The sequence below is a fragment of the Nuphar pumila genome, chromosome 15 (assembly GCF_984573655.1).
Source record: "Nuphar pumila chromosome 15, dmNupPumi1.hap1.1, whole genome shotgun sequence".
Lineage (NCBI taxonomy): Eukaryota > Viridiplantae > Streptophyta > Magnoliopsida > Nymphaeales > Nymphaeaceae > Nuphar > Nuphar pumila.
Genome location: NC_143263.1, coordinates 5,018,021 through 5,037,714, shown reverse-complemented (window position 1 = coordinate 5,037,714; position 19,694 = coordinate 5,018,021). Strand labels below are relative to the sequence as shown.

The window sequence follows — 19,694 nt, the reverse complement described above, 5'->3', positions numbered from 1 at the left end:
AATCCAGACCCCGCAGCTGTGTTTAGAAGAACAATTTGGGAGGAATCGTATGTTGGATCATGTTTTTCAATAAAACAAAAAACTGATTCTATGAGTTTTTAAATAAAATTCAGAGTCATCGATTTTTGAAGCCTTACGAAAACCTTCTCACATGTCGTAATCGGATGATCCAGAAGCCTATTTCTACTAAACAAACCACGTATAGTATTTTCATCCAAACAAATAAGCTCCTACGTTGCAAGTGCAAGAAAGTGAATAACTAAAACCAACCTGTAACTGCAAACAAGGTAACTACTCTTCAGTTTTCTGTACCAAATTGTAAGAACAATAAACTGAACAATGATTTGAAGACTTCCCCACAAGGATTTGCTTAAAATATTAACAATTGAATATCTCAGAGAATATAGACCTAGGAAGATCACAATGAAAAATAAACAAGAAATTATCTGCCATAACAAACATTTACTGCAAAACACTTTAACATGACAATTTAGCTTGAGCATAAATGTGTTGCAGTCAAATCACTAAAGCAAGAAATGACTAGCGTCAGCTTGAAAATATGCATCAGATTCTTATTACTATTTAGACCTGGACCAGTGACATTGCATCATAATATCATCTGCTCAGTAAAAAAAATTCAATAATTTAAAACATGGAAAACTTAAAATGAAACTAACAGAATGGATGAGAATGAGATACTGCAATATGTGCCATTATGAGCCCAACCTGAGATCAATGGAAACTGAAGCACTCATTACAGAAAAATTGTCATGTTGCAGCTGTTTATCCATTATGAAGATGAAAGCCATATTTTTTTAAGTATATTGAGCCTGAACAATTGGCGCAGAATAATAGGCAGCCCTATTACCTATCATTACATACATTTCATGACAATCAATGTGCCCTTTACCATAGGAGAAAATTTAGTGGCCACCATGTTGTGTACCTACCCACCCCAACAGGTCTTTTTTACACCTAGGGGTGCACATAATCCGAGCTTGAACCAAGCCTGTTGCTCAAGCCCGGTTCATTTGAAGAAACAAGGCTCTGTTTAGGAGCTGCAGATGAGTGAGATCAGGAGTTGATAAATGCTACCAACCTCATTTACCCGAGAGCGGATCGTATCATGTATTGTACGCAATGTCACCCAGCGTCCTCAACCACTAACCCCGCCCCTCTGTGGGTCCCACTTGTACTGAGCTACAACGGAGGGGGAAGGGGTTAGTCGTTGAGGACGCTGAGAGACAATAGAGAGATGCGAGCGTTGGAGAATGGAGATGGGACTTTTTCAACATCCTGTTGACAACCCCACTTTCATCACCCATTTTCTTCTCCACTTCCATCACCCCCTTTCATCTCCTCTCCAACACCGACCCTCAGACATAGCCCAGATGTAAGCTCTACTCAACCCAAGGGCCAGGCTAGCTCAGTTCGGCTCGGGCATTTAGACTCAGTGAGGACACAGACGTGGTATCCTACGACACTCCCCTCCCTTCGTCTAAAAAAACAAAATGTAGGATGGGGCAGGCGAAGCAGGTTATATGTTACCCCCCCAGCAGGGCATCTCATGCTCGGGGGTCCCAAAAAACACCACGTATTTAAACATGTGTGTCTCGTATCCCTATGTTTGTCAGCATTAATTAGCATTAGAGTTTGATGCGATTGCAAAGACTTAAGTATCCTCTCCTCAATTGGTGCAAAAAAAAATGACGATTCTAGAAAAGGAGTGGTTGTAAAGACTTAAGTGCCCTGAAGATGATTATTTAAGACCCAGTCTCTACACTGCAGGATTATTCGAGAAAGAAATCTCTCCTAGAAGAGACCATGAACATCAACCCTCTCACTCTCTCTCTCTCCCTTCTCTTTCTGCTTCTGTGCACATCCAGCAGAAGATCATACATTGCTCCATCATGCACCGATTGACCTGCACATTGACTGTTGTGGAGCCTGATTCAGAGTTTTTACCCTTACAGGAGGAGGGTTTGGGGGCTCCTCCCAGCATGGGTAGCATCATTCAACTTGAAGAGTTGTGGAGCCTAATTCGGAGTTTTTACCCTTACAGGAGAGGGGTCTGGGGGCTCCTCTCAGCGTGGGTAGCATCATTCAACTTGATGAGTTGTGGAGCCTTATTTAGAGTTTTTGCCCTTACAAGAGGGGGGTTTGGGGGCTCCTCCCAGCGTGGGTAGCATTGTTCAACTTGATGAGTTGTGGAGCTTGATTCATAGTTTTTGCCCTTACAGGAGGGGGTTTGGGGGCTTCTCCCAGCGTAGGTAGCATCATTCAACTTGATGAGTTTTGGAGCCTTATTTAGAGTTTTTGCCCTTACAAGAGGGGGGTCCGGGGGCTCCCCCCCAACATGGGTCCTTGTATAATTTTTTTTATTTTCTTTCCCTCTTTTAACTATCGAAAAAGAGCAATAAAGCGATTTGTAGTGTCTTCCGCAAATCACTATAGCGATTTGTAGTGTTATTCAGTAAGCAAATCACTGTAAATTGCTACCCGAATTAGGACCAACTTGTCAGGACCATATCTCCCTAACTGGAGGTCATATTCCAAATCCGTAAAAAGTGGTGTCTTCGTTATTGAGTCTAGTTTATTCCTGTAAAATTTCAACGTTTTTTATAATCATTTCATTCCTCATTTTAACTAAAAATCAAACCCCTATTATTCTGTGTTGTGCAACCCCAAAACACTACAAATCACTATAGTGATTTGCGGAAGACACTACAAATCGTTGTTGGAAGACCAGATAACACTATAAATCGTTGTTGGGCTCGTTGAAGACCTGAAAACACTACAAATTATTGTAAGAAGACCCGATAATACTACAAATCGCTATGAGACTTGTTGGAGACCCGAAAACACTACAATCATTGTAGGAAGGCTCGACAATACTACAAATCATTGTTGGAAGGCTGGATAATACTATAAATCGTTGTTGGGCTCGTTGGAGACCCAAAAACACTACAAATCGTTGTAGGAAGACTCGACAATACTACAAATCATTGTTGGAAGACCGGACAACACTATAAATCGTTGTGGGGCTCGTTGGAGACCCAACAATACTAAAAATCGTTGTAGGGGAGTCATTGAAAAAATCGTGGGAAAGAAACAGAAAAGAAAATAGAAAAATCGTGGGAAAGAAAACGTTTTATTGCTCTTTTTCGATAGTTAAAAGAGGGAAAGAAAATAAAAAAATTATACAAGGCCCCAAACCGAGACCCGCGCCGGAGGGGACCTCCCTTCTGTAATGGCAAAAACTCTAAATCAGGCTCCACAACTCATCAAGTTGAATGATGCTACACACGTTGGGAGGAGCCCTCAAACCCCCTCTTGTAAGGGCAAAAACTATGAATCAAGCTCCACAACTCATCAAGTTGAATGATGCTACAGTCAGTGTGCAGGTCAGTCGGTGTTTGATGGAGCAATGTAGGATCGTCTGCTGGATGTGCACAGAAGTAGAAAGAGAAGGGAGAGAGAGTGAGAGGGTTGATGTTCATGACCTTCTCCAGGGAAAACTCTTTGCCTCCCTTGATTTTTTCTCTAGAGAGAGAGGGTTTTACAGTGTTTTACGGAGAAGGAAGAAGAAGATGACAATGAAAAGTTCAAGCAGACATTTTTGATGGCTCAGGTTCGTTTCGCCGGATGACCATCGGATCGTCGGCTCACCATCGGATCGTCGCCTCACCATCGTTTCGCCGGATCACCATCGGCGAAACGATTAAAGTTCGTTTCGCTGTGTAGACTTTGAAGAGTCAACATCATTCTCGACTTTATGGATGGAGGACATGTTTGTCCTTTTTTTGAACTGTTTGTTTTTTCTTTTTTGAATGAAGGCCATTTTTGTCATTTTCTCAAACCATCGTTTTATGAAAAGAATAGCAAGAAAGGGTACTTAAGTCTTTGCAACCACACCAGACTCCAATGCTAAGTGATGTCAACATACACGGAAATACGAGCCCCATGTGCTTGTATACGTGGTGCTCATTCAGACCCCCGAACACAGACGTGGGATTCAGTGAATCATCGGGGGAGAACATACACCACCCTCTCTGGGGCAGGATTCAAACACGCTACCTGCCCTTCAAGACCCCAGGGTAGGGCTCTTTTTTCAGTTTATTATATATATATATATATATATATATATATGAAAACCCGTATTACAAGGCGTGTTCTTTGTTTTTTAAAAAAGAACATACCACTAAATGTCATTTTCCGCCCAGAGCTTTAGCGGTGGTCCGAAAAAAAAAACTATGGATCATCACCGTCTGATGGAGACGGTTCGTCCAATGTATCCTCATACTATATATATATATATATATATATATATATATATATATATATATATATATATATATATATATATATATATATCTTCCACAAACCTAGACAAACTTATCAAGATTAATGAATCATCACTGTTTGATCATCGCATGCGATCAATGGCGACGGTTCGTCCAATGTATCATCATACTTTATGTGTTTGAATATGTATGTATATATATATATATATATATATATATATATATATATATATATATATATATATATATATATATATATATGCAAAAAAGCAGCTTCCACAAACCTAGACAAACTTATCAAGATTAATGAATCATCACCGTCTGATCATGGCACGTGATCAATGGCGTCGTCCAATGTATCCTCATACTTTATGTGTTTGAATATATATATATATATATATATATATATATATATATATATAATCAGCTTCCACAAACCTATCTTAATCAAGATCAACAGGTGTCAATCAAGTTGGGCTCATCTACAAAAATAAGTTTGAGCCTCTACTCGATCTTGGTTCATTTATTTAAACAAGCCGAGCCCGAGCTAGCTTGGCTAATTGTGCACCCCTACCGAATCCTTGGGCTGGGATTTGAACTCATGCTCCACTATTAAAATAGTGCAACTATACCAAGTCAAGCCATTTTAGTGAACCCCCAAATCATCAGTTTTTCTAAAAGGCCAATTGTGTGGAAGACCTTAAGTGGGACCGGTCAGCCTAAGAAAGAGCAAAAAAATAAAACATCAAGAAGAACAAAGTTAAATTTAATAACATATAATTGTAACTATGAATAAAGTGGGCATTTCTATGTAACATGTCACGAAATTATATATATATATATAATATATATATATATGTATATATATATATAGAGAGAGAGAGAGGATTATTTTTATTTTGGCCCTACTTTGGGAGGACCTTCCAAAAATTATAACTTTTGGATTTTTTTTGTTTGATCTAAATCATTAGATGTCATGATGATTGTTGTTGAATAAAAAACATGTAAATGATTAAAAAAGTCATTGGTCGATATCATACTAAAATTTTATGATAAAATGTTCACATTTTTACATCAAATCAATTTGAAACAAAATTTGTTCTTAAATAAATAAGTATTTATAAAACACATCTAATTGTTAACATTGAGCATAGAACACTTAAAACTTTGATATTGAGGGTCTTAACGGTGACGTAAAAAAAAAAGATAGGATGAACCCCTTCTCATATATATATATATATATATAACTGAAAATACATATTCTGTGTTTGTATAAAAAAGACATGCATAGGTGTAAACAACAATAAAAAAATAGAGAAAAAGGAAAACTAAGGAAGAGTGGAAGGGTGAGAGGAGAAAGAAGAAAAAATGAAAAAGAAAAAAAAAAGAAAGAGGAAGAAAAAGAGAAGTCATATGAAAGGAGAAAAAAAATAAGGTAAAAAAGAAAAATAAAAGAAGAAAAATGAGAGAAAAATAAAAGAAAGCTTTTAGTATGGAAGAAGAAAAAAAATACAAAAAAAGTTTAAAAAATCAGAATCATGTCCTTGCAGCTGAGGCACCGCCTAGGTAGAAAAACAAAACTATATCGCTTAAACCCATAAGCCTACGTGGTAGCCCTATGCCTAGGCACCGCTTTTGACAACCAAGAATGGTATATTTTCTCCATAAAATCACCATGACCCTTTTCTAAAACCGATTGCATACATGTCACCATCATGATCCGGGAGCAGAAAAATGATAATTATCATTACATGGTCTTCTTACCAAACCAACCATACATTATTATGAAGTCCTATTGAATAATAATAATGCAGAGAGCCATAATACATTATAACCAAAACTGAAGGAAAAAAAAGTCAATCCTACAAGCAAGCTTCCCATTGAGAAGAATCGATCAAAAAAGCAGGGAACTTTTTAGCATGATTTCCAACTACAAATCTGCAAAAAAATCTGTTCCCGAAGAGTTTGAGGAACCACTCTTGCTGGTTTTCTTCTTATTGGATCATGTCAAAACCAAGCAAATGCAACGTAAAGGAACAATATTAACCTTTGGATCATCACATTGTGCATAGAATAAATGATGTCATCATGGTAATAAGAAATAACAGAATAAGCATATTTAAATGAGCTATTTATAATGTAAACTGAATATTAGTTTCCCGTTGAAAATCAAGTCAGAACAGCTGAACAATGAGTTCTCAGAAACTAACTAGTTTGTTACGAGAGAACTCTGTTGTTATCATTTTGTGCTTCTGTATTCAACAGGACAAAATAAATGTCTAAGACATCATTTCCAAGAAAAGTTCAGATATTCATGGGGATTATCCTAGATATCTCTCACAATGAAAATAAAACTTCTGTAGTACTGCACGACTGTGAAAAGGAATAACATGTCTACATAGCAAAACTGCAAACATTCAATTAGATACATGCTAGGCATGAGCCCATTCATGAAAAGAAAACAGTGACAAATTCTGGACTACACTAGACCTTTTGGAGCTTTAAGAGTCTCAACATCCATATCATCAGCATCAACAGAAGTTGTCGACGGCTTTGGATCATTTTTCCAGCTTTCCAGTAGGTATGGCAGGTCCCAAAGCTTCATCAATTAAAAATATGAAACAGGATTTCAGAAAACATAATTCAGCTGCTTGTCCAGGTACATGCAAAGTGCCGGTGGGTATGCATGCGAGTGTGTGTGTGTGTGTGTGTGTGTGTGCTCTTTTGTGCAAGTCCTTGCCACCCTACCTTCAGCATTTGATCATGAGAAATACTACCAAAAAACTTCCTATCATGTGAAAAAGCTGCCAAGTCAAACAAAAAGGTATATCAACAAACAACTTAAACCTCATTTGAGCACAAAAAGAGCGAAGTGTTTATAGAGCATACCAAGCCCTTCAATTGCATAATCTAAGCTCAACAATTGGCTGAATAATTCGATTTGGCAAGACACCAATCAACCTGAATGTGCAACAAAAACAACACAAAGAACCATCAATAGAGTTGAAGTACGGCGAGCATACATTATCTCAAAAGCATACAAAATAGAACTCACTTAACCTGATGACCCCATCTTCACATTCATATATTAAGGTATCCTCATCAAACTGATGGACGAGACAATAGTCAAAAGTAAATAATGAAGCATTCACCATAAGATGCTGAGAAGCAACATATAGAATCAGAAATCTTACTTTCAGCAGTGACTGGACTGAGTTCGGGTGCCCAAGGAACCGATCACTGTTTAGACAATGTCAACCACAAAAGGTTAGAACAGCCAGTAGGCTTCAGGGTGAAACTGAAAGATGCTTTTTTGTTTCAAAAGTTACATAGAATCATATAGAAATTACTGTGACAAGTTACTCCTATTTACTCTCAATCACCTGCCCATTGATTGCACTTGTATACCCACACACACTACTCTTACTGAAGAACTCTACAAAATAGTTATATTGTGTATCCTATTGTTGTATCTATCTGAAGTAGCATTTTGTAGAAATTGAATTCAACTTAAAATAGGGGAAAAAGATGAGGAACCAGCAAGATAATGTAAGCAGTACTGAACAATACAACCAGAAACTTTATTCGCATCATGCATATACCTGTCATGGCAGGCAAGATTTTATTTCAAATGCTCCTATTATCACAAGATCTATAATACCAGACTAAGTCATATTTTATTTCAAATGCTCCTATTTTATTTCACATGATAATGCATTGGTGGATTTTAAATAAAGATTTTTTGTAAACTGCAATTTGTGACAAACCTTGTTAATAGTACTTTCTTGATATGCTTACACAAGGTGGGTTTGGCCATCAATCCAACACAAACACACAGAAACCAAGAAGAATAGCCCATGTGTGCTAATTGTCATGTCTGTTGCTCTTGGTATTCATGTTCTCTTCCTCCTGTATATCTACCTCTTCTTGCTTCCTTAACATTCTACTTCCCCCTTCATTTCTATGATATCAAGGTATTATTACTTTTCAATAATAGAAGAAAATAAAGTTGTTGAGAAACCAAGGATTGAGAGACTCTTGCAAGATGGAAACATATCAGATCAAGGCATTTATTCACAAGGTTTTCCTCTAACCAATTCCATATCCATGAGAAGACTTAGTCCATGAACTATCATGTCTTTGATTACACGAGTGGAAGATCTAAAAAACTGTCCATGCTCCATGGTTAGCTGGTTGTAAATGGATTTTTCAAATCAAATGGATGGTGCTACTGAGCAAGGCCCCTGTCACAAAGGTTGCAATTGCAGGCAAGCATCTAGCATCAATTGCAATTAAATGCCACCTCAATCTTATCCACATGGATTACCGTCTTAGTCATCCTCTATTGCCATTAGGGCTGGTAAACAAGTCAAACTTGAGGTGTTCAAGCTTGAGCCTGCCAAGTACTAATGCAACCATAATTTGTAATTCACGCACACTGTTTGAAGTTCTATTCTCTGCTTTTGACAGTAGAGAATGGAATGAGTTCCAAATAATACTTTTAGAGGACAAATTCTATCAATGTAAACTTCAAAGCAAAATTTTGCATGATGTTAAAGGGGACTTGGAAGGTATACACAAGATGGAACCAAGGGCTAACATTTAAAAATGCAGCAAAATTTCCAGCAACTTTAAAAACTCCTAGTTGATGCTAGGCCAAGACAAATGTTAAACTATAAATAATGGAACCATCTTTAGTTTGTTTATGAGTCATCCTGCAGATGTTCAAGAACAAAAACCAGATGGCCAGTAATTCATCTGCCTAACAACATCACACCAGGAAAAGGTGGGGGAAAGCCATTCATAAGAGTACATTATATCAAAGTAAATTTTTGTGTATTTGTTGGGCACAGTTTGGTCTAGAACATATACAAGAGGCCATAAGAATTGACAAATCTAACCTGCAGTCTTCAAAATGGCCCCAAGAATAGAGCGCAATGTCTCCATTATGTGCTCCACATAATACTTTTTGACCATCCTAATCAAAACACTATTAACGGTCAGCAGTCCACAAACATATGAATCAACATCATTAACAAGAAAAAGAATATGGTGCTGCTCCACAAGGAAAAATGATATCATTACAAAATGAAAAGCTTAATAAACTAAATGGGAATTTACATTTAGCTGCCTAACCTATAAGCATTTTACGGTTAACTGCTCAGAATATCAAAAACTTCAATACGACACCACGCCTTTTGAGAAATTGATCACACAAGTCATCTTGTTTTCAAACACAAACATCAAGTTGAAGCTATAAAGTACCCTCCAACCAGGTTCCTAATCTTATTAGTTTCAAATGTTTTTCCTCTCCATCGTTTCATGGAGGATTTTTTAATGAATTTGAATAACAAAGAATGGTTTCTGTGTGCATGACACAAGAGGATGAAAACATAATACTTTGAAGAGAGAGAGAAATAGAGATCCCAACCATTGCCATCTGCAAAATATGATGGTGAACACATGCTTTGCAGAGAGATGAGAAAGGTGAAGTGTAAAGCAGCAAATAAGGAGGTGCTGCAGTAGGAGTGAAGGCAAAGAGGGTGAGATATGTGGGCATTTCCTTTCAACTACCATGTACCTTGAACAGTTTGTGGAATTGGTCAAATAAAATTTATAGCATAGCCATAAATATCAAAACATTTACAAGAAATACAGGCCAGCCAATATTAAAGGATATACCAAGGTTGCCAAACTAGGAAGCAGAAGCGAGTAATAACATATATATATATATATATATATATATATATATATATATATATATATATATATAAGAATTGAATGGGAATCAAAATGAAACGCAGATAAAACTAAAATAAAAGCGACTAATATTGAATTTCATGATTTTTTAGCGTAAGAATTAAATTTTTAACAAAAATCTAAAAATGATGACTACCAATTTAGAAAAAGCACATGGAAGTAGGTGAGAAAAGTAAGAAAAAACACATAAAAAAATACGAAAAGTTGAGTAAGAGAACATACAAGAAGAATAGATGAAGCATGCGGAAAGCATAGGAGAAGCGTGGGGGAATCGAGGTTCTCATCAAATTTCGGAAGTGAGGAGTATCACGCTTCCAAAGCGAGTTTCTAGGAAGCGAGCTTCCCACCTATCTAAGAAGTTTTCGGTAACTCTGGGATATACATCGCAATATTTTCAAAATATCGACCATAACAAAATTAAGGCAATATTATCGCGGCAATATCATAATTAGAAAATTCTTTATATACTTAAAAAATATATTTTTCCTGACTTTTATTATAAAAAAAACTTCTTCTAACTGGTGTTTTATGTTTTCATGAAAAGTATTTCTAAAACATATTATGTCTTGTCATTTCTCATCTTTTCTTACACTTTTAAATTTTTTAAAGTGTTGGATATTTTCTTAAGATTTTTCTAAGAAAAACTACAGTTTGAAAAAAACTCCTGATATATAATCCATCTCTTACAACTAGTTTAATGTTAAATAAACCCATGTATATGAGCTTATTTAACATTAAACTAGTTGTATTTAACATTAGCTGCATTCAACTGATTAAAATGTCCAAAATATTGATGAAATGACATTTCTTTTAAAATGTATGTTCAATTTTTAGGCAAAGTTAGTCCTTCCATTGGAGGGAAACAAAATGTCAAACACCTTTTTCGAAGAAGTAAAAAAGTGCACTTCATAAATTTTAATTCAAAAGGTAAAAGTTGCATTTTTTACACTAAAAGCAAAAAATATACTTCTAAAATACCATTACTTTTAACAGTATTTTAGTCATTTCAACAGTTGAATGCATCTAATGTTAAGCACAACTAGTTTAATGTTAAATTTTACATATATGTATGAATGTATGTTTCCAAGAAACCCCACTAAATTTAGTGTTTATTGAATGGTGAAAAACTTTAGTGGATGTAGTACTCCAAGAGGATTCTTGAAGGTTGATGTATTCAGTAAAACATGTGCATCATTCAGTCTGTATGTGCTAAAAGAGTAGCACCTTAATCCATGTCCATGTAAACGAATAAGCAATCAACATATCCAAACAACACATGAAAATGCAGATGTCTGGATGCATTGTTCATGTAATATTAACAAAGCAAACATGCTGATTTGTGCCTTTATACAGAAACCCAAATTGGATTGACAGGTTGGAATTAATGTTTAGTATTTTCATCAAGGTGATGGATAACAGGTCACAGTCATAGCAGTCAGACCGTGATTGAACCTGCCAGAAATGCATGAAAACAACATGAATTGGCTCACAACTTTATTAGAAAAAGGAACACAAGTGGGAAAAGCAAGCAACGTTAAGAACTGGTGACAAAAATTAAGAAAAAAATAGTAACTAACCTTATTTTTTCGAAGATTACACACAGAGAGTGTTCTATCTCCACTATATTAAAAAGAAAACGAAAGAGAACAAGCAAAAGAAAAATCTTTAGTCTCCTATACCATCAAGCCATCAGCAAAAAGTAGGTGTGGTGATTGGGATAGCCAAGTCAGGCTAGCTTCGGACCCTCAATTGGCCTCTCAGGCATAGGGAGAAATCAGAACATGCCCATGTGGTTTTACCGGGCTGTGGCTAGGTGTGGATCCCATGAATCTCAGATTCAAACATGAGCCCGTGCATGTTTTATCAGGTTTTCTGGTACAATTGCAAACCAGGCCAAGGCCCACCACAAAAATTTGCATCATAACCCAATTGAATTAGCTATTGGTAGGAAAGGGCTTGTATCTAGCCAGGTTCCTGGCAGCACCATTGGCCATAATCTAGCCCAAATTCAGTCCCTGTGACAACAAAACATGCCAATAGAAGAGGAAAATGCTATTGTTATTCCATGTAAGCATGGGCTTGGACTCCAGCTCAAGGCTTATACTGCAAGGTACAAAAAAAAAGGTTTTTATCCCTTTAATTAACAAGCTGGAGTATATGCAAACACCAGCCTACCAAAGGAACCTGTTAGAATCTTCACAGGAACCTGTGTTGAGAAAGAGAAAAGGAATAGAAGAAGAAAGGGGTTGCGACTGTCACGATTTCAATGAAATCGTGACCTAAAAAGAGTATATTAATATGTTTTGAGTGTACAATATGGGTCCGGGTCTGGTATAATATCCAGACCCGGAATGAAATAGAACAATATAAAGTTGTACATAAAGGCTATACAGGTGGATTCGGGTCTGGTATGATATCTAGACCCAAAACATCACTTTATCACCCCCTCTCAAGTTGATCATGGTTCTAAACCATGAACAACTTGCCTTTAAGCATCCAAAAATGATCTTTTGTCAAGCCCTTGGTAAAATGTTTGCAACTTGTCTTTCAGTATTAACAAATTCAGGTTCAATCTCTTTTTCTTCAACATTTTGTTTGGTCGATCTCAATATCTTAGCGCGACTGTGGTGTAATAGATTGAATGACATATTGAGAGCATTTTGATTGTCACACAACAAGGTAGACAGAGAGATCGTTTCTCCCACTTTAGTCAGTAAGTGCCTGACCCATGTGACTTCGGCAGTAGCGGCAACCATGGATCTATACTCAGCTTCAGTGCTTGATCTGGCAACAACTTTTTGTTTTCTACTACTCCAAGAGACTAAGTTTCTCCCAATAAAAACACAATATCCAGATGTAGACCTTCACTCATCAAGATCTCCTGCCCAGCCTGCATCATAATATACAATAAATTCACGCACATTCTTGCTAGACGACTGTGAAGAATATATCAACCTATCTCCAATGGTCCCTTTCAGATATCTGAGTATCCTCTTAACCACCTCTATATGCCTAGTATGTGGTGCATGTATGAATTGAGACACTTGATTGACTGAATAAACAATATCAGGTCTAGTAAATGTGAGATACTGTAACATTCTTATTAGACTGTGATACCTGGTGAGGTCTTCATACAGGTCTCCATCATGAGCACTTAATGTTTGGTGGAGCACACTTGGAGTGGCTAAAGGTTTGCAGTCTTTCATACCTGCCTTGCCGAGAACATCTATCGTATACTTGTGTTGAGTGAGAGTCAAGCCATGAGCCTGGCTATCGACTTCTACGCCAAGAAAATAGCGCAAGGCTCAGAGATCTTTCATTTTGAACCTCTGACCTAATAGATCTTTTACTTCTTTGACGTGATCTTCAGAGTTTCCTGTGATAACTATATCATCAACATAAATTAACAATACAGTGATCACATTCTGACTTCTAAAAATGAATAATGAGTGATCCAATAGGAAGCGTGAGAATCCATGTTTCTGAATCTCAAGGGAGAAGCTGTCAAACCAAGAGCGAGATGCTTGTTTTAGGCCATAGATAGTTTTTTTTAGCCTGCACACATGTGTTTTACAGTTTTGCTCTTGATATACAGGGGGTTGTTCCATATAGACTTCCTCCTTCAAATCCCATGCAAAAATGCATTTTTTACATCAAGCTGACTCAGCTTTCATCCATGCTCAACGACCAAGGAAAGAATAATTTGAATCGTTCCTATTCTCACCACTGGAGTGAATGTCTCATTATAGTCTTGTTCTACTTCTTGAGTGAATCCTTTTGCAACCAGTCTCGCCTTGTATCGTTCAATGGTTCTATCTGGTTTGTACTTTATTTTGTAGACCCATTTGCATCCAACAACATTTTTATCAGGTGGTCTGGGAACGATTTCTCAGGTTCCACATTCATGTAAGGCTTGCATTTCATCATTCATGGCTTTTACCCATTTAGTGGAAGTAATTGCCTGATAGTACATGATAGGTTCATCTTCTTTATTCAGAGCAGTTAAGAAGAGTTGAAAGTCCAAAGAGAAATTGTTATAGCTGACACACTTATCAATATGGTGTCGCATGCGATTGGATCTTCTGACTTCAAGAGTATGAGAAGAAGTAGGTGCAGCTGCTGAGGTGTGATTTGAAAGATTTGGCATTGTCGTTCTCTGTCTAGCATAGCAAATGCCCTTGTATATGCCCGGTACAGATGGTTTTTCTTCCCGATCCTGTGATCCCTATATGCCAATAATCTCAAACATTTCTTTTTCCTGCTGCCCACAATCTAGAGGGCAGACTTCATTGGAACTAGCAAAAAGTTCTGAATTCAGCCAAGGATAATAAACTTTGGTCATGGTAGAGGACATATCCATTGTGTCAGCTTTGTGATTAAAATTGTGTTCATCAAAGATGACATTTCTTGAGATTCTGATACGTCTGTTGACGAGATCGTAACACCTATATCCTTTGTAGTCATTGTCATATCCCATAAATCTACACTTCTGAGCCTTGTCTTGAAACTTGTTTCTTAGAAATCGCTCAATATGCACATAACAAACACATCCAAAAGCACGCAAATCATGATAACTAGGATGAGTTCCAAAAAGACAATAATAAGGAGACTTATTTTCTAGAACAATCATAGGCAATCTATTTATCACATGTACGGTGAAATGAAAGGCTTATGTCCACAGACTAATGAGAAGATTACTATCATGGAGCATACTCATGGCACTTTCAACGATGTGCCTATGTTTTCGCTCAACAATCCCATTTTGTTGAGGCGTGTGTGGGCAGGACACCCTTCTTCCTATCCCATTATTTTAAAGAAAAGAAATAAAGTCACTAGATGAGAACTCCTCACCTCCATCACATTGGAAGAATTGGATAGACTCAGAGAATTGATTTTTTACTAAGGAAAGAAAATTTTGAAACAAAAGGAAAACTTACGACTTATTTTTTATGAAATATATTCAGGTGTATCGAGAGTAGCTATCAACAAAGATTAGGTAGTATTTGCTCCCAGATTCAAAGACAACTAGGGCAAGTCCCCATACATCAGAACATATCATCTCAAAAGGCTTTGAAGCTCTCTTATTAATAGAATGAAAAGGCAATACATGACTTTTGCATAAAGAACAACTGAAACATTTCTGGCTTTTCTCATCCACATTGAGACTTTCTTTTGAAATGAGATTATTAGAAACAAGTTTCTCAATAAAATGACTCCCACAATGTCCTAATCGACTATGTCATAAGAAAGACTTATTACATTCAGAAATACTAAAAACATTTGTTGAAAGGAAGCAACACAACTCTAATGAAGACTTTGAATCTAGATGAATAGGGCGGACGGGATGACATGGAGCTTCTTTAAAGATATACATATTGTCTCATCTTTTTCCTTCAGCGAATGTTTCCCTCGTACGAAGGTCCTTGACCTACACAGAGAAGGGAGTGAATTCGACTAAAGCATGATTATCATCAACAAGCTTGGAAACAGAGACAATATTTTTCTTGATATTTGGAGCATGAAGTACATCAATAAGTTCAAGAGTAGAATGTGACATGGGAATGGCAGATTTTCCAACATAGGAAACAGGATGATAGGATCCATCTCCAGTGACAATGTTACATTTGCCAAAATAAGGGATAAGTTTAGAAAGTTTACCTGCATCACCAGTCACGTGAGTTGCTGCCCCTGAGTTGATAAACTATGTGCCTTGATCGTTCTGTTTTAATTTCAATTCTGACAGGGCAGATATTAACAGATCTCTAATCTCTCCATTGTCTCTGATATTAATGGGCTTTGCTTTCTGTTCTGTCTGTGGAGCCTTTCCTTTATTTTCAGAGTTGTGCCAACAATTCGCCTTGATATGCCCCTTTTTGTTGTAGAGGGAGCAAGTGGGGGATTGGCCTTTGTCCCTGAGTATGAGTCAAGATATTTGGAGTGGGAAGCAATCCACATCCTCTGTGTCCATTTCACCCTTGTCCCCCTAGCCCTCGTCCTCGACCATAAGTCACTCCTGTGGCAAAAACTTCTTGAGAATTTGTATGAGCATGTGTTTCTTGAGAAAATCCCTTCAGAGTCATTTCATACTGAATCAGTTTAGCTCTCAACTCATCAAAAGTAGGAAGGGCAGGCAGACATAATAGTGAAGTGACAATCATATTATAGTCGGGTCCCAATCCACTCAGAGTTTGTTGCACATCGCTATCACTCACGACACATCCTATAACTGCAAGTTGGTCTGTGATAGTCTTCATCTTATTGAGATATTCCATGATGGTCATGGAATCTTTTCTCAGTAGCTGAAATTCCCTCTTGAGAAAAACCATCATCGCCTATGAAACTTTTGAATACGTCTGAACCAATTTCTCCCAAAGTTGTAGGGTTGTACAATTGTCGGGGATCGCAACAAGAACCTCTTGAGACAAGATAAAAGTGATGTATGCAACTACTGACTGATCTTTCCTTTTCCAGTTGAGATATTCTGCATTTTTAACATACACAATTGAACTTGCCCCCTTTATCATCTTTCTCCTTTCATGTAACAAATTCTAGGGAAACTGGAGTGGTTCCATCCAGGTGACCTAAGAGACCTTGGCTCCTTATGAAAGGTATGATTTGTCTTTTCTAAATCAAGAAGTTTGAGGTGTTTAACTTTTGAAAAATGAGTTGATTAAGAAAACTTGAAGAGAGACTTGATTGAGAAGAATAAGAATTCATGGAGAAAAGAAAGGTAACAAGAGTGTTCACAAAGTGCTCAATCTTCTGCCAGTAAGATTTGTTGATCGCCCATTTTTCTTTTTCTTTTTGCGGCTGAATAAACCTTAAAACTGGCGATCAGAGATTGTCAGGTTTAAAGGGAATCATAACTAAGTTTTCCCTTGCACTTTTATAAGATTGGAGATTAACGTAATGAAAATTGAAAATTTTCACACATGGAACAAAATATTAATCTAAATGTACTAAATGTGTTTTTCAGATAAAAACAATGTAGGTACCAATTGTGACAGTGAGAGGAGACTTATTTTAAAGACGAGACACTTGAAAATGAGGTGAGAATTGGATTAAAAACAAACTATTGTTACTCAACAAATACGAACAGCAAAGAGGGCTTAATTTCTCAGATCTGAATACGTAGAGCAGATGCGTAGAGGAGAATGCGCAAGAAGTGAAACCAATCTGGTGCACCAGGTCTGAAAATACAGGCGAAAAGAGGAAAGGATGAATCGTGGGTGAAAAAGGTGGGTCGATTCACGTGAACGAGTGAATCAACTTCAGTGATTCACGTCTTTACGTGAATCAACTTTAGTAGAATTTCCCCTTTGTGACACTCAGGGTCTGCGTGAACAAGAGTTCACGTGAATATCAGACCCTCGTGGGACGTGAATTCACCAGTAAGAGAATAGAAAAGAGGTGGAGGAACGAGAAAAAAAACTGAAGAAGAGTAGAAGGCAGGAGACAGTGGAGACCTCAAACCTCTGGTCGGTCGGTTACACCCTTCGGAAGCCTCTTCAACCCTAGATGGATCTTTGCTCTGATACCATGTTAGAATCTTCACAGGAACCTGCGTTGAGAAAGAGAAAAGGAATAGAAGAAGAAAGGGTTGTGGTTGTCACAATTTCAATCTATGAAATCGTGACCTAAAGAGTGTATATTAATATGTTTTGAGTGTACAATATGGGTCCGGGTCTGGTATAATATTCAGACCCGGAATGAAATAGAATAATATCAAGTTGTACATAAAGGCTGTACAGGTGGATTCGGGTCTGGTATGATATCCAGACCCAAAACACCACTTTATCAGAACCTACATGTTGCAAGCATTTAGTGTCAAAGCACATGGTTGATTCATTATGCCTTGCTCTAGATTTTTTTTATTTGAAAGAAGAAAAATCATTAAAAATAAAAAATCAGATAACATGTCAATAGTTATTTTCAAAAGAAAGCTATAATATAGGATGGTAATTATCATGACCTATGAAAGAGTTCACAAATCTTAAAACAGAAGCCAACCATGACGAGTCCTGTAAGACATGGGAATGACTATTTTACAATCTCTTTTATAGAAAAACTTACCTTGTCTTGGAGAAGATGGAATGATCAATACCTTATTAAGATAAAGGAATTTGTGAAACATGAATCGCTTCAAAAACATATCTTTAAGCATCCACTAGGTACTAGAATAAGACCAAGATACATGATAACTTCGTAATAAAAGATGCAGCTCTTATTACTAATCATCTTCAGCTTGATATTAGGGCGAACAAAATGCCACAGTGTCCACCTCAGGCTCCTCCAATTAAAAAAATCTACCTATCAGATAGCTTTCCAATAATCCAAAAATCAGCTATAAGGTGACATCATAATAATGATGCAAGTCACACAATTCGATCTTCCCTCTTGAGGACCTTCAGTCTTTGCATCCATTTTAATTTCTTCAATAGAGTCCCACTTTGCTTAGTCCACATAACTATTGCAAAGGACATCCTTCAGCATCAATATGAAAGCTCAATAAGCATAAACCATAATCTCCTAATACAGCCACATTTATGTACTTATACATAATCATTACTGCAACCTCTAAAAATTAAGATAAAAAACATTTTTCTTTAATTTTACATTATTTAATCGCATTCAATCAAAGTAAGGCTTTTATCAGTTCCTAAAACATTTAGGGTTCTATCTACTAACTATCAAAGCAACTTCAGGAACATGATTAGCAAACTTACAATAATTAATTGGAAAATAACTTTAGATAAAAATGTTACAAGCCCCAAGGGGGGTTCGCATAGTGGGGTGGGGCCTTGGCTGCTATACGGGCAGTCAAGGATCGATTCCCATGGGTGTCACCCCTCTGCGCAAGCCAATGCGTAGCATAGGCCCCAGGGGTAGGGAGTCCTAGCCTCAGAGTTTTACGTTGCCGGCATGATGACCGTAAGTATAGCATGAGCCAGTGCGATCAAGTCTTCGTGCCAGGTGCAATTTCTTCGGGTTATAAATTCAAAAAAAGATAAAAAAAATGTTACAATTTTTACAACTGAACCCAATTATATAGGGGGGTGCAAGAAAACATTAATGTCTAACCAAATCATTCCATTTCCAACTTATTAAGAAAGAAAGGAAAATTTTGCCTTGTTCCTAGAAGTTGCATAGTACTAGGGACAAAAGTCATGTCGATAACATATTCCTCATGAGCATTAAAAGAATTGCAACATGAATTTTGCCGAGTATCCCACACCTGGATAAAAGAAAACATTAAAAAACATAATAAACAAACATAAATGCAATGAGCTTAGATGCACCTAGAAAACAACACAAATTGTATTCATGGTGGTATCTTGCAGACAAAAAAGAGAACAAAAACAAGCATGCAAGTTCAGATATGTAAATACATCCATTCTTCACGATAACTTATTGCATGCCCTTTTTTACGCCTTAACATGCATAGTCATGAAAACTTGAACTAATAATTTTATAAAATTCCACTGAAAAAAGTAGCTTAAATACTTGAAATTAGTTTCGGATACTCAAGATTGAAATGTATTGATGAATGAAACAGTGATCACTTTATTACAATATTATCCATTTTCAACTCCATATTACTCAAACACAATCAATCAGCCCAAAATTTTC

At 36.9% G+C, this 19,694-nt stretch overlaps 1 protein-coding gene across 2 annotated transcripts; it reads right to left on the bottom strand.

The window, feature by feature from the left end:
• Nucleotides 1–6,264: 6,264 nt before the first annotated feature.
• On the bottom strand, nt 6,265–12,301 carry LOC149814234 (WD repeat-containing protein 55-like). 2 transcript variants are annotated; one of them, XM_089990299.1, is made up of 7 exons: nt 11,744–12,301; nt 9,206–9,282; nt 7,499–7,544; nt 7,365–7,411; nt 7,194–7,265; nt 7,053–7,108; nt 6,265–6,903 (listed from the first exon to the last, which is right to left on the bottom strand). In XM_089990299.1, the coding sequence occupies exons 1-5, from the start codon at nt 11,744–11,746 to the stop codon at nt 7,202–7,204; spliced, it is 237 nt and encodes a 78-aa protein (XP_089846425.1). In that variant the 5' UTR covers nt 11,747–12,301; the 3' UTR covers nt 6,265–6,903; nt 7,053–7,108; nt 7,194–7,201. The 2 variants fall into 2 exon arrangements, 1 of the variants encoding a protein (XP_089846425.1); XR_016428107.1 differs by lacking the exon at nt 11,744–12,301 and having other exon boundaries at nt 7,360–7,411; nt 9,206–9,902.
• Between the last annotated feature and the right edge of the window lie 7,393 nt (nt 12,302–19,694).